The sequence below is a fragment of the Mustela erminea genome, chromosome 8 (genome assembly GCF_009829155.1).
Source record: "Mustela erminea isolate mMusErm1 chromosome 8, mMusErm1.Pri, whole genome shotgun sequence".
NCBI lineage: Eukaryota > Metazoa > Chordata > Mammalia > Carnivora > Mustelidae > Mustela > Mustela erminea.
The window spans coordinates 3,984,685-4,000,596 of record NC_045621.1 but is presented as its reverse complement, the minus strand read 5'-3'; the positions used below and the strand labels follow the sequence as shown (position 1 = coordinate 4,000,596).

General features: G+C 44.4%; 1 protein-coding gene across 3 annotated transcripts in view; it reads right to left on the bottom strand.

The window, feature by feature from the left end:
• Positions 1-15,912, bottom strand: part of MYO1B (myosin IB) — a 177,825-nt gene that overhangs the window by 45,050 nt on the left and 116,863 nt on the right. For all 3 annotated transcript variants that reach the window (XM_032354231.1, XM_032354232.1, XM_032354233.1), the window contains 6 exons: positions 10,985-11,083; positions 9,738-9,841; positions 7,513-7,660; positions 6,695-6,813; positions 1,068-1,154; positions 365-430 (listed from right to left, as the gene is read on the bottom strand). In XM_032354231.1, coding sequence (XP_032210122.1) covers positions 365-430; positions 1,068-1,154; positions 6,695-6,813; positions 7,513-7,660; positions 9,738-9,841; positions 10,985-11,083 — 623 coding nt within the window. The remainder of the gene's footprint in view (positions 1-364; positions 431-1,067; positions 1,155-6,694; positions 6,814-7,512; positions 7,661-9,737; positions 9,842-10,984; positions 11,084-15,912) is intronic.

The window sequence follows — 15,912 nt, the reverse complement described above, 5'->3', positions numbered from 1 at the left end:
CTTCAGCTCCACGCTATCTCAGGGAACCATCTTGTTTCCCTTTCTTACAAATGAACGAATGACTACAAGCACAATGTCCACATGCCTTGTTGGCAATTTCGCAGTAAGAATTCTGGATTTGCAATTACAAAAGTCAAATACTGATACCAGAAGTTCTTTCTCTGACAGCACTCTCTCCAAAATGCTGGCTCTCAGCATTCAACACACACACACACACACACACACACACACACACACTTTGTTACACCTGCAAAAAGCTTTCTTTGTAGATAATTATATTAAATGCTGTCTGTAGAATAGACAATTTAACTTCCAACTGTTCTGCATTAAAAAAGATAATACAAAAGCTAGAAAAAAAGCTTACCTCAAAAATTTCAAAGCCATAAATGTCCAAAACACCCATGACCTTCTTTCTCACTTTGGTCTGTGCCTTAAAAAAAAGTTTAAAATTGATGGGTTAATTTAGGCCTCAAACAGAACACTAAAAGCATACTAAGGAATACTGTAAGTTAATTACATTTCACAACTAGGAGAGTAACTATAATTTAGTGTAGTTTTTTTTTTTTTTTAATGTAGGAGAACACTGGTATGAAATCTTACAGAAATTTAAATGGGTGACTTAATTTAAAGATGGTATTAGTAATGTTTTAATATAATAAAAGATCACTCAGGGTTATGCTATGGGCAGGGCCTTTCAAAATCCCAGTACTCCAATCCCCTCCCTCTCTTGAAGAACGCATCAGCAGCTAGAGAGGTCTAGTGGGCTTTCAGCCACGTACACATAGCTAGTTAGATGAACGACAACCAAAACCTGGCATATTCTCAGAATAACTCGGCAAGATCATTAGACCACTGGCGGGTGAGACTTTTTAGGACAAAATGGCAAAACAAAGTAAACAGAATCCTGACAAATTACAATTCTATGCAAGGTAAATTCTTCTTAAGGAACAACCTTTGTAAGTTGTAATCAATTATCTGACTATAAAATTAAAGTATCTTTAACTTACTGCTTACACTCTAAATACCATTTACGACAGCTGATTTATCCAGTGATTGAAACTCAGTACCTTAATGCTTTCATTGATTCGATTTACCAACCAGGAAAACAATCTGCTGTAAAGGTTTTTAGCCAGAGCATCACGAGCGTAATATGCCTATTAAAAAAAAAGAAGAAGAAAGAAAAAGAAAAACTCAGCAACCACAACTGTCACAATGCTCAATTTCAATAAGATAATAAAGGTATTTTTTAAATATTCAAAGCTCTTTTATCTGAAATGGGTTTTCAGAGCCAGTCTTCATTATACTCTGAACAGTCAAATCATTAAGAGAATTGGGCAAATCATTTATACCCAATTATTATGTTTTTCTGCATCCCAGGAAACTAATTCAAAATACTGCAAACACTTTCTCCAGAAAGATATCCAACTCAGTATTACAGAAGAGAGGAAAATCAGAGGCAATTTAGAAGTCCCACAAAAGGGACAGTAAAATAAATAAACGAGCGCCACTGAAAGGGGAGTCACACAGTCACCACAGAATGATCATTACGAAAATTAGGTAATAAAATGGAAAATGCTTATGTTTTATGAAAATAAGAAACTGTGCATTTTATATGAAGACTCTACCTTTTTAACCCATAAACATGGGAAAGGAACTCAAAGAAAAAACGTAAAAATGATTCTGACCAAGGTGATCTCTAAATGTTTTCCTTCACCGAACCTTCTGAACATCGAAGAAACAGTATTCCGTAACAACTAATGTCCCAATGTGCTGTTGGACAATATGCTGGATAAAATAAAATTCAAAGGTTTTTATTTGCTTATTTATTTATTTGAAGCTGTTCAGAGGTACTTGACAAAGAAGAGGCCGATGACCGAGTCTCGCTGAGCCGGGCCTAGGGTGCACACACTGGAGAAGGGAGGCCCGCCGGGGCGAACCCAAGAGCCCCTAAACGTATCCGGTGCCACGTGGGTGCGGCAATCATGGGCCAACGAGAGCTGTGTGATGCAGTGCTCCCGGGGAGGACTGCACACGAGTGCCAGCAGCCTCGGGGGAGCAGAGCTGCTGTTACTGATGCTCGGGCCGTGTGTGTGCATTTAACTGCTTAGGAGGAGAAATGTGGGCATTACTATGAAAGTAAACCATTACACTTGTATTTTATAAAGAATTAGGTTATAGGAAGTTCTTTTTCCATGTTTCTTTCTAAAGAAGTAACAACTTTAATCACACAGTCACCACGCTGGCAATGTACAGCAACTTTGGAGCACCTTTTTCTTTCATCTGACACTTCCATGCTATCCCAAATCTTTCTCTCTACAACTCAGGCAGCCACTCCAACGAGAGCTAGAAAATCCACCCAGAAGTTGGCACACAGAACTCAAATGGCCTGCATTATCTTGGAGGGTGATGATCCCAGTGCAGAAAATGCATGGAAATGCTGAAATAGAGAAAGGAGCCTAGCTTTAGACAAATACTTTTTATCTACGCTCCTTCCTTCTAGGGTTTACTTTCTTAAAACAGGCCATGCAAGTGCATAGAACAGTGCCTGGCACACAGTAAGTCTAAACACGTATTTTTATTATAATTTCTGAAGCCTCCTCTTCCTTCCCCACTCATGAGCCTATAAAACTTTCTTTCATCCTTTCTGCTTTCTTGTTAATTCCAGTTACCTCAAAACACCACATCATCTCCAAATATCATCTATTCGCAAACACAATGCCATTATAATGGCATCCGGTTTTTTAGTGGTATGCTATCTGCTTCCAACAACCTCCCAGTTCAACATGCAATTGAACTAACAGTGACAACTTGTTCTGGCATACTTCTCTGTATTTTTCCAAGTGTATTCACCGCCAGTATATTAATCTTCTTTGCTTCCTTCAAACAAATCATTTATTCCTGAAGTCTCAAACTCAAATGTTTCCAGGGATTGCCTGATAGCAATGAGTGGGGAGCAGTAGGATGTGCAGGCGTTGAAAGATGCATTTCACCTTAAAGGTGCTCAAATTCAAATTTTAAAAAGCAAGCAAAATGAAACAGAACCACAACAACAAAACTACCCCTTCCTCAAGTACAATATGCCTATGAGCTCTCCCTGGCCCCCTGTACTGCCCATCTGCCCAGACTGACGTCCTAAGTCTGACTCATGCCCCCTCATTTCCACAATAATATCCTCCAAGGTAGGGGAAGAAATGTTTATTTTCATGTAAGGATCACTACCGAGGTAGGTAGGACTAAGGAAGACACCAAGTGCAACGATTCACCATCTCAAATTCTAAGCACAGTATGAGACCACGCGTTTCTGCAGCTGCGTGAAGCTCACTAAGAAAGATGCCCAGTGGAATGGGCTTTGGAGATGCCTGCTCTTAGTCTGCGGCCCAGGAGATAACACAGATATATGGCCATGTGGCCAAGCCTCTAGGGGTTCAGGGCGGGGCGGTGGAGGTCAAACCAAGATGAGAGAAACAATCAGAGAGCAAGTGTCCAAGAGCCGGAGAAAAAGAATTCAGAGAAGGGAAAAAAGGGGGCCAATGAGATCTAGGAAGGCTTCCTGGATGAGGTGGAACTGGATGGACCATTCAGACAGGCAGGGAAGAATTAGCCATGGGATGTGGGTAGGGAGAAGTAGGAGCAAAGGCACGGGTAAAAATAAGAATGGCATTTAGAGAACTCAGCAAGGAATGAACTGAGATCAACTGTGCAGGGTCAGATCACCGAGGGCCGAGGGCCATGGAAGCCAGGGAGGGAGGGTGAGGGAGAAGCTGCATGACAGCCCATCTTCAGTTTCTATCATTTCATATTATTTGCTGTATCTGAGGAAAGATCAAAATGCCTTGGGGAGAATGAGGAATGAGGCAATAAACATGATAACGGGGCCCACAAATCAAAGCTATGAGGAAATGTTAATAAAACGAATTACTTCTTGCCAGAATTGAAACCTTTTAGGCTGCAAGATTGGTAGAACCCTAATACATTAAAAAATTAAGAAAAAAAGAACTTGAATGAGGAGCTGAAAAATCAAGGATCTTAAGCCAAATTCTTTTATGCCAAAGGTTAAGAATGTGGCAAAATTTAACCCAGGGAAGCAAGATGACTCCAGCTGGTAAGTCTGGGCACAGGATGATTAAAAGGCAAGAGTAAAACATACAGTAAAAACACAACATATATGTGTACAGATTCCGCATCTGTGTGGATATTCTGAAAGGGCTCTCTTACACACAGCAGGCATCTTCTCTCTGCAACAGCCTATACTCAACAATCCCCGCTCTGGCTACTGAAAACGTCCAAACTCAGTGTGACCCTCAATACACCCTCAAAATGTGGTCCCCGTACCAGCAGCAGCAGCAGCAGCACGGGAACTGTGAGACATTCTTCAGTCCTACCGCAGACCTGCTGAACCCAGAGCTTCCGAGGCATGGCTGTAGGACCCTCCAGGAGGTGCTGATGGACACCCAAGTTTGAGAACCGCCTCCACACTCAACCTTTCCAGCCATGTTGCTCTGAACCCATTTCACAAGTCTGACTACAGCTGAGCCTGACCGACCCTCCCCTGGATGTGGCCTCCTTTTCTCACTGTTTTTTTCTTGAAATGCAGTTTTGCCCATTCTTGATACATCTAAATCCTTCAAGTCTGGCTCAGAAACCATCTTCTCTGTGAAGTCTCCTTTCGTCCCTCATGCTCCTGCTAATGGTCTACAGAGGGGCCTGTGCTGAGGACATTCAACCAATTTTTCTTTTTTTCTTTTTTTTTTTTTTTTAAAGATTTTATTTATTTATTTGACAGACGGAGATCACAAGCAGGCAGAGGCAGGCAGAGAGAGAGGAGGAAGCAGGCTCCCTGCTGAACAGAGAGCCCGATGCGGGGCTCGATCCCAGGACTCTGAGATCATGACCTGAGCCGAAGGCAGCGGCTTAACCCACTGAGCCACCCAGGCGCCCCTCAACCAATTTTTCTTGATGAAGTTAGTCGCTCACCATCTGACTGCATTAGTAAGGCTGCTCTGGACAGACAGGACAGCAGAAGTAGTAACTTACAAAGAAGGTGGCACAAGAGTTATAGCTAGAAAATTTACATATACACGAAGATACAGTATTTTTCATAGTCAGAACAGTTCACCTAAAATAAGAAATCAACACTGAAAGAGAGCTACAGACACAGGCATCCTTGGGTCAGCAGCAGAGACCCGTGCAGAGCAGCCAAGACAGAGAGTAAAGCCACCTACTCTCTTACGGATGCTTAAGGCCACTTACAACGAGGAGGAGAACACAGGTGGACCATGGGATGAGAATAAAGTAGAGCTCTGTGGGAACAGTCCCAAACTAGTCTTTAATTCCAGTCCAGACCAGCACTAGCCAGTGGGAACATGTCTAAGCCGCAGAACAAAGGGTTCCAGAAGTTGCCTGGGCAATAACATCCACACATGCCTCCATCCGTCCGTCCCTCTGTGCACCTAACCTGAACCAAAGGACCGAAGAAATAAGCCACTCAGACTGGGGTCTTAGACTTCCCTGGCTTCAGATGGACAGTAGACAAGAAGGCAGGCAGCAACACCAAGTTGGCCATTCAGCTACACCGGCTTCCCCCATGGCGCTCTTCAAATCAGCGGATGGCGATTCTATTTCCCTAGTTGCTTGGGAGAGAAGTGCTGGGAGTCCTCCTTGACTCTGCTCTTTCTCCCACACCGCCAGTCAAGCCAGCGGCACATCTTGTGGCTTCCACCTTCGAACAATACCCAGGCGAGGCTGCTTCACTCCACCGCGACGTCCTGGTTAAGCCACCATCACTTCTGGGTTAGCACACGTTCCTCGGAGCTCTCCAGTACCACGAACGGAATGTATGTGTGGTCCCTCCCCCCTCCCCCACTGCTATGCTCAAGCCCGCATCTCCAGTGGGATGGTATCTGGGCGTGGGGCCTTTAGGAGACTGTCCGGTTTGGACATCAGATGAGGTCATGAGGGAGAGTGCCCGTGGCGGGATCAGTGTTCCCTACAAGGGGATGGGGATACCCGCACGCGTTCTCCCTCCGTCCGCCCCAGCCGTGTGAACACGATACAGCAAGAATGTGGCGGCCTATCAACCAGGGCGGTGGCCCTCAAGGAGGATGCTGCCAAGCTGGCCACCTGACCTCAGATGTCTGGCCTCTAGAACTATGAGGAATAAACAGGCTTAAGGCCACTTAAAGCCACTTAAAGCCTTAAGGCCAGGCTTTTTCGTTTAAGCCACCCAGACTATGGTGTCCCATTGCAGCGGCGCAAACTAAGATACCCTGCTTGGGCCCCTCCTCCCCATACCCTCTCGCCACACTGCAGCCCGAACGACCCTTGGAAACACAAGGCAGGCCATGCCAGTGGCATCCTTTCCCAGCTCACTCACACCCGACTGCCCTGCCCCAGCACTGTGGGTCTCCCTTCCAGGGCTCTAGGTTTCTCCTTGCCTGTGGCGAGGCTGCGCTATAACTTTAGTCACTGACCAGGTCGACTGGCCCATCTGAGTCTTTCTCCTGCCAAACTTTTAAGCTCCATGAGGGCAGGGATCCTTATTGGCTCAGTTTGCCACCGTGCCCCAGTGCTCAGAACAGTGCCTTCAACCGTATGACAGCTCACCTAACAGCCTGCAAAATCAAATCTTTGACTTTATTTAAATAAAATGACAGACTTTTAAAAAACTCACTTCTGGGCGTTATGCTTTACTCACCTGAGCCACGTTCAGTGTAGTCGAAACCTTCTCCTGCTTGGCCTCCACCGTTCGGAAACTGAATGCTCGTTCTAGAACAGACTGATCAATGCCAGTCAGCTCACAGATTTCCTTTAACTCTGTGGGGGGGAGACATAAGAGGTGACTGTCTGTGTGCTGCTCAAAACCATCTGCAAGGCTTACAGGGTTCTTTCTAAATCACATTCAAATCAAACAGTATAACATCTATAACTCGAAAGACTTGACACTCAGCTTTTTTTTTTTTTTTTTTAAGATTTTATTTATTGGGGCACCTGGGTGGCTCAGTGGGTTGGGCCTCTGCCTTCGGCTCAGGTCATGATCCCAGGGTCCTGGGATCGAGCCCCACATCGGGCTCTCTGTGCTGCAGGGAGCCTGCTTCCTCCTTTCTCTCTGCCTACCTCTCTGCCTACTTGTGATCTCTGTCAGATAAATAAAGAAAAAATCTAAAAAAAAAAAAAAAAAAAAAAAGATTTTATTTATTTATTTGACAGACAGAGATCACAAGTAGGCAGAGAGGCAGACAGAGAGAGAGAAAGGAGGAAGCAGGCTCCCTGCTGAGCCTAGAGCCTGATGCGGGACTCGATCCCAGAACCCTGAGATCATGACCTGAGCCGAAGGCAGCGGCTTAACCCACTGAGCCACCCAGGCGCCCGACACTCAGCTTTAATTACAATGCTGTTCACTTTCACTGGAAAGTGTTTTCGAACCCATGAGAAACAAGTTTTACTTTCGAGATTAAAAATTGGGCAGAAGTTCAAAGCAAGTTTGCTAAACAAGGCTGAGCTCCATTGACTTACCATTTTTGTCTTTGATTTTGCTTTCATCTAAACCATTCACTCGAGATTCGGGCTTGAACTCGATGTTCCCCAGTTTCAACACCGCGGCCACCACCTCCAAGACAGACTCGGCCTCGTGATCCATAAAACCCACAATCTGCATGGCATTCTGGTGGGGGGCGGGGAGAAAAACAGCAGTTTTCTTTCTGTCATTCTTTTATTATTATTATTATTGTTTTTACTGAATCTGATAACATTCGTTTCTGAAAAAAACAACAGTGAAAAGACCAAGTGCCGGAGGCGAAGCTCTCCAAAAGGCAAACCTATTAATGGACCTGATGTAGCACCAGTGTGGAGCTCTAACCTGTTCAGTGATTTCACGATGTGATTCAAGGATCCCTGGGGTAATGTGCAGGCTCTGGAAAGGGGGTACAGGGGTGCAAAGAGGAAAACAGGGAAGAGGAGGCTGAGAGCTGGGCCTTGGATTTTATTCCATTTCATCTGCAGCAGCTCAGTGTGCGAGTGTGTGAGTGTGTGTGTGTAAGCACACTCACATGTGTATGCATGTACGTATGTCCTTCTTTATACTGGGTTCTGAGGTGCCTGGGTGGCTCAGTGGGCTAAGCCTCTGCCTTCAGCTCGGCTCATGATCTCAGGGTCCTGGGATCCAGCCTCGCATCAGGCTCTCTGCTCAGCGGGAAGCCTGCTTCCTCCTCTCTCTCTGCCTGCCTCTCTGCCTACTTGGGATCTCCGTCGGTCAAATAAATGGGTGGAATCTTTAAAAAAAAAAAAAAAAAAAGTGAATTTATACTGGGTTCTGATGCTAGAAAGGAAACCAAACATAAAGCTTTTTTATAACCTCCTACATAAAACCCTCCTCGTTTATTTCACCCAAGAAAAACTGGTTTGCAAAGGTGAAGTGCCTGACCCAAGGCATTACAGGTAACAAGGAACATTCCATTGGTCATAAACTTTTACTGAGTGCCGATGATTTGCCAGGCAAAGCATTACACAACTGGACTTGAACCCAACTCTTAAATCATGCCCCCAAATGAACAGGCTTCCCATACGAGGATGTTTACAGAGTTTTAACAAATTACACTCTCAAGGAAATACTTTTTTTTTGAGAATAGCCCAGCTTTCTTGTTTTGTTTGTGACGAGTCTACCTAGAGATGGGAGTCATGTGAGCTTTTTCTCATGGAAAATTTCAAACATATACAATAATAGAGCAGGAAAGAACCGCATGTCATTTTCACTCAGCCTTGAAGATGAACTGATGCCAGTCCTGTTCCAGCTGATCTGACCTCCTCCCCCGCCTCCTCACCACCACCGCTGTCCCACTGGGAAGTACAGTACAGTTACTACAGCATGTCCTACTAGGAGCAATTTTCCAAGTGCCACATAAACATGGAAGTTAGGACAGTGTTTAAGATAATTGATGGGGCGCCTGGGTGGCGCAGTGGGTTAAAGCCTCTGCCTTTGGCTCAGGTCATGATCCCAGGGTCCTGGGATCGAGCCCCACATCAGGCTCTCTGCTCAGCAGGGACCCTGCTTCCTCCTCTCTCTCTGTCTGCCTCTCTGCTACTTGTGATCTCTGCCTGTCAAACAAATAAATAAAGTCTTTAAAAAAAAAAAAGATAATTGATTTTCGGGGCGCCTGGGTGGCTCAGTGGGTTAAGCCTCTGCCTTCAGCTCAGGTCATGATCTCAGGGTCCTGGGATGGAGCCCCACATTGGACTCTCTTGCTCAGCGGGGAGCCTGCTTCCCCCTTTCTCTCTGCCTGCCTCTCCACCTACTTGTGATCTCTCTGTCTCTGTCAAATAAATACATATTTTAAAAAAAGATAATTGATTTTCTAATGAACACAAAATGTCAATCATTCTGGCTTACATATGATTTTTGGAAAAGCACATACAAACATGACTTTCTTTCTCAAAAATAATATTGACTTAATGCTTTCCTAGGACAGTTTTCACAGTTGGACATTAAATACTAAGCTATGGCTATGAAAACATTTGATTTAAATACAGCATTAAAAGAGGATAATACACAAGCTCTAGGAAAGTGTGGGCCTTCACAATATTGTATGATTTTAATAAGAATACAAGAAATTCTTGTACAATTCTAAAACCTTTGGGTGCATGAGTTAGCCCTCTGAGAAAACTCAGAATTGTTACCAATTTCAAATGAACAATACGCAGTGCCCCCATTTTAAAGAGTAATGAAAGGCTTGTGTCTTGCTTACCCTGACGGTTCTGAAATTTGCTGCATCATCCACTCCATTAACTTTGGCCGAGTCCAAACTCAGGTAGTTATATCTGCTGAAATCCCTCTCGAGTGTAAGTTTATCTATTAAATCACACATATAAGTTGATAAGTTACTTCAGTAAATCGAAGCATCTTTAATATCCTGTTCCTTAAAACCTCCAGATAAAATGACTTTTGTATTGGGTACTCAGTCAAAGAACAAAAATTGATACCCAAATACTAATAGCATTTTTCTAAAGTTTACTTTTTCCACTGTTGTGCATATTTTAAATTGCTTTTCTTACATTTATTCATATAGTAAGACCCCTTCCGTATTTTTATAATTTAAGCATCTTCAATGCACTATTTTATTATAACATATGATGTCTACCTAGGGGTCCCCATGTCACTGGACAGGAGGGCAGTCACAGCCCTCTGTTCTCTGGATTCTTCTGAATTACTTCATTAGGATCTATCCAAAAAATGGTGCGCCTGGGCAGTGGGCTCAGATCATTTCGTGACTTATTTTGGATTGCTACCTCATCCCAGGAACAAGTCCTCACTTTGAAGTGACACCCACAAGCTGTAAGCAGCCCAGGACCCAACAACTTGGCCAGTTTTGTCCTGTGCCATGACTTTTGCTAACATGTACACAGCAAACGCAGCAGTGCTATTTCAGCTGATGCTTGTTCTTCGTTAGTGAGGATGATACTTCCCCAAATGTCATTTACTTCCCATAGTTCTCATTGGGACTATTTGTCCAAAACGCTTAACACTTAGCAATAAGCTTACTGGATACTACTCTGATAGACTTAAATTAATTCCCTAAAAGAGCCAAAGGTCAGATTTTTAACTCTTTTATCAATTACAAAAGTGTTCCCACTACATTTTATTTTCACCGAGCAATTTTTTTTTTTAAAATAATTGTTCTCACCTACTACTCCCTGCTAATTTCCTCTTCCTGAGTGGAACAATTACATGCTTCCATTTTACTGTTTAAATTTCGGATTCCCTCCCCGTTACCTCCCTAACATTTTCTTAGCACTTCGAGTTAGCCATCTGAGACCTGAAAGCAGCCGGTAGGTGGGGGATATACGGCCCGCAAATGCGGGGGCAGGAGGATAAAAGCAAGAGACCATGTTCTTCCCCTCAACCACAGGCAGGGAACATTTTAAGAGCATGAAGAAGAACGCTTTGGGAAATGCTGTGACACTGAGCGGTTAAAGCGCAGACACAGGCACGTACTGAGGAGCTCTTCAGAGGCGCCAGAGAGCAGCTGGTAGAACACATGGAAGTTCCTTTCACCTCGCGGCTGCTTCACAACTCGGGACTTCTCTAAAAGATCTAAGCAGGAGAAAAGAGTCAAATCGTCACATACTGTTAATTCTGCTTTCAAATCCAGCACGGTTCTCCTTCTCCACCCCCACACTTTCTGTTTTGTATTAGTGAAATAGTAACAGAAGCTGCATCTTCCTTTCTTCCTTCAGGAGGAAGCCCAGCTCTAACCAAAATCACCAAATTAAACCGGGTTCTTTTCAAACAACAGTGAATACGCAAAGTACATTCAACAATACATTCCACCAGCCGAGGAAAGACAATACAGTTTGCGTATGAAGGTTCTCTTGGATGACATTTAAGTTCTTCAAAACACAGCACTGCGAAGCAAAGCAATGGGCTTCAGCCATTCAGTTGTGAATCCACCAAATAATTACAGAGTTCATGTTTCTGGGACCTTATTATGTGTCAAGTAAGTGCTTTATACCCCATTATCTCATTGAACCCTCGCAGCCGTTTTATCAAATATTATTTAACAGATGAAGAAAACAGTCCGAGTTTACGTAGGATTTGAAGTCGGGCCACCCGATCCAAATGCAAACCCCATCATGCGCACACACCCTCACTCCTGGAATAAGGGAAACACGTCTTCTGGATACGTCGCTGTCTGAGACAATGGAAGGGGATTTTCATCTCATGAAATTTGCTGTTGTTATTTGGCAGAATACTTTCCTTGGTTCCAGATACTTTTTCAACCAATAATTTGATGTTTCCCCAAGTGAAACTGAAGGAAGGGAGGAGGAGGGAGAAAGAAGCCACCAGCCGGGAAAGAGGCACTGCGGCATACAAGAGACGCCAAGGAACAAGGGCAGAGAGATTTCTCCGGCAGTCCTGCTTATCACCGACCCGTGATATAAAAGAGGGTCTGCATCCTGTGGGCAAAAGCCAAATACAGTTGTAAAACTCCCAATCAGTGACCCCAATATTAATTCCAGAGAACAGTCACATCTGATTTCTAATCAGGTTGAACTCTAAGTACTATCAAAGGAACGGGGAAGAGAAGATGTGCGGTTTCTCTGGGAATGGTCCCTGAACTTCTCCTTGCGTGTTTCTGGAATCCACACTCACGTGTAAAGAGGAGGCTGAGGAGAGGTACAAGAGTGCGGATCTGATGAACGAGAAGTCCTAGGGGCCTCCCAATACCCGAGGTCATTTTTAAGAACAAAGAGATGGGCTGCAGGGAAACATAAAATTAAAAAATGAGAACAAAAATACGTAAATTCAAAAATGATAGGAACAGGATGCTCCCGAGTCTTAATTTTCATCTCCAGCCCTCATTTCATTTGGATGACAGCCAGGGCCCTCAAATCACGCATGGAGAATAACGAAGCATTCACATTTAGCAAAAAGAAAGAAAACAAACTGAAAAGTAAGAGTGAGACAAAATTTTGAAAAAAAGGGATTGTGTACTATTCACCCTCTTTAAGGACTGCACATTCCAGTTCTAAGTGCACACGGACAAACAAAGCAGAAGACAGAATAAGAAGGTGAGACAAAAACGCAGGATGACTGTACTTATTAGAATACGACCAAGGCCCCTGGGGGTTCTAGGAATACGGACACAGTTTTAGAAGGAAAAAACCCACAGAGCGTGGGCAGATTCTTCACTGGGAAGCTAATCTTTAGAGGAAATTCCTCAAGTCTAGAAGTAACTCAACTGCATGGAGAGTACAAACACGCGGCAGTTCACGTCACCTGCTCACGCCCAGATCCTTTGGTCGGGTCACGCACTGCTCACCCGCTTTGTGCACCGGAAACGGTCCGGAAACGCACCCAGCACCCGTTACAAATATGAAGACCTTCTTCTTCGTGGCCTACGAGGGTCACATGCGCTCTGCTTCCCCCACCACCCAAACCAACAGGAGCAGCCCTTTCCAAGGTGGGATGCCCCTATAGGTCCTCAAGAGAGAGCAGGAGATTGGGGTGAGGGAGGCAGAATGACCACGCGTCTGGGTCAGAGCCCACATCCCCCAGGCTCTTCCCACAGCACGAGGCGTGCTGCTGCACACCTTGCAGGCACAGGCAGCCCGCTGCCCTCTGTTTCCCAGGGGCACCTCAATCATGAGGACGAACAACTGATCGACGGCACGTATCCAGTCACATTCCAACAAGCCAACCGCGGGACACGCAATGATGCCCGCGAAGCACGACAGGGCCCCACTGTGCAAGAGCCACACGCTGGCCGGCCTCAGGTTTGGCACTTTCTGAACAAATGCTCACAGAGAGTGGAGAGTCTGAAACGGCAGTGCTGGAAGATTCAGCAGACAACAGCCGCCAGGTGAAAATAAAATACTTGTGTGTGCACAGCGTGGAAAGGAATGCTGGCCAATGTACTTCTTGAACCACACGCGCTGATATGATCAGTGAGGACGATCACATTCAAATGTGAAGCTAATACGATGTGTGTCCCAAAGGAAAGGTGCAGAGGGCAGGAAGGGAGCTTTCACTGACCTTCTGCTAGGCGCTGGGTGCTTTTCATTCATTATCATATTCGGCCCCAAACACCGGCCCTGAGGTGGGATTTGAAATCCCTGTTTTACAGATGAGAAAACGAGGCTCACAACACATTGCTACCAAGTGACAGAGCCAGAATTCAAAGCTTTAGGCGACTAAGATACCACGTTTATGCTGTTTGCAGTTTTCCAGCAATAAGAGTGCAAAACGCATAAACACTAGGAAAGGCTGTACTTTACATAAAATGTATGACTTCACTTAAGCAACCCAATCACAAAATGTGAAACCTTTTATTACAAAGCAGTTGAAGGTTTTAGCACCTAAAAAGCCTCGTCTATTTCTCTAGAGCCTCCCATGTCTTGATGACATTTCTCTTATGTTACAAGCTTTCAGGTTGCAGAGTAATCAGGGAAAAGGTTTGCCCCAAAACAATTTACTAATGTTTAAAACCATTCCTCATTCATTTTTAATGGGCATGCAGCAACATAATCTAAGAGTGTGAAGCCGTATCAAATAATTACTCAAAGTACAGAACACAGAGAGACTTGCCACCTGACCATTTTAATTCACTGAACATTCCCCTGAATTAGTCAGAGCAAACATGGGGTCAGCCTTCTCTTTGGTTTTCCATGCTTCTGCCACCACTGACTGAGCCTCTGCTAACAAGATCCAGTAAAGAAGAGCGCAGGATATGCGGACTATTTAGTACAGAAGAGAGGATAAGTCTCTGTGTGTACCAATGCAGACACATAGCCCCTCTCAAAATATAAATTTAAGTTCATATTAAATTTCATTCCAACTTAAGTTTTAAGGCAGAAGATAAACCTATTAAGCCATTCGAAAGGAGAAAACTAACGGATGGGAACAGAGAAACTCTGGAATCAGAACTTCCCCACCTACCCCACCACACCACTGCCACCTGACTGTTACCAGAACCAGGCCATCCCTCAGGGGCTTTCTGAGTTTTGACTAACTATCAGCGAGCTGAGGGCGGGGACATGTGCCCATGCACAGCATAGGCCGATCTCACAGTACTGGATGGGAAAGGAGTAAATGTCCATGTATGCACCTGCTGGAAAAGGAAGTCTTTTAATTGGCAAAGGGATAGTAAGAAGATAAAGTAGAGGTTGGGAAGAAAAAAACTTAACATTACTGTGGAACATAACAGATTAAAGACTGGATAGTTTGATCCAATTTATTTCATGTATAGTTTCCCCTCATGGAAAGAAAGAAAAGAGTGAGCCCAAGGCCAAGGCTTAAGGAATAATCAGCTTGGTCTCAGTTTTGCCCGAAGACCAGAATGACAACAGAAGCGCCAGGATGCACGACTCTGACCAAGCCCCAGAGATCCTGTGCTCCTCTCCTGCTGCTCAGAGATAACTATAACAGAAAAAGTTGTTTGAGCAGCATGTTGGCCTTTCCAATCAATTTATGCCCCTTCCTTGCTGCATTTAGCAGTAACAATGGGCCCGCGATCTCAAGTTACTAGTGGGTTAGTGAGCACAGCCCACGGCAGTTTCAGTGCAAAATGGACAAGAGCTGAAGTCTGCTCACGTACGAGGGCATCAGTGCCAAAGCCGACCCTCGACTTTTTCTGGAAATAGACAACAAAACCCTCAAGGTTTACAATCAGGAAGTTTCACTAAGAACAAATTTCAAAGTCAGAAAGATGGGGTGGGGGGGCCTGGGTGGCTCAGTTGATTAAACATCTATCTGCCTTCGGCTCAGGTCATAACGTGATCGAGCCCCACATCCAGCTCCCTGTTCTGCGGGGAACCTGCTTCTCCCTCTCCCTCCCCTGTTTGTACTCTCTGTCTCTCTCATGAATGAATGAATGAATGATTAATACCACCTTAAAAAAAAAAAGACGGGGCGAAGGTCTTACAAAGCTCTCACTGTGCATGTTTGTTAGGGTGAACCAGCGCCCCTGTGAACAGTTGCCGTGGGTGTGGGCCTGGTGAGGAGCTCCATCTACCCGCCGGTCACTGGCCTTGGGGCATGTGAACCACCTAGCAAGCTGCGATGTTACAATTTTCCCTTACCTCCACTGCCACATGGGAATTTTTGAGAAATCAGCTTCAAGTTTTACTCAAAAGTCAGTATCCTAAAGTTACAAAATCAGCGCTAAAGATAGTTGGACCTGCTCCATGAGAAGCTGTGAAAAGGCGTCTGGTGTCCGCACATGAAACATTAACCAGGGCTTTAAAACCCAGGGAAAACTGGACTTGTTACTTACCTAATTAGCTAATGTTATCCATTAGGATCTGTTTATATACATAGAGTATATACATATATATATGTATTTTCACAACAGAGTTCTTCCTAACACAAATTTAATATTTATAAAAATTTACTCATACATGTACAGATCTGAATCTAAAATT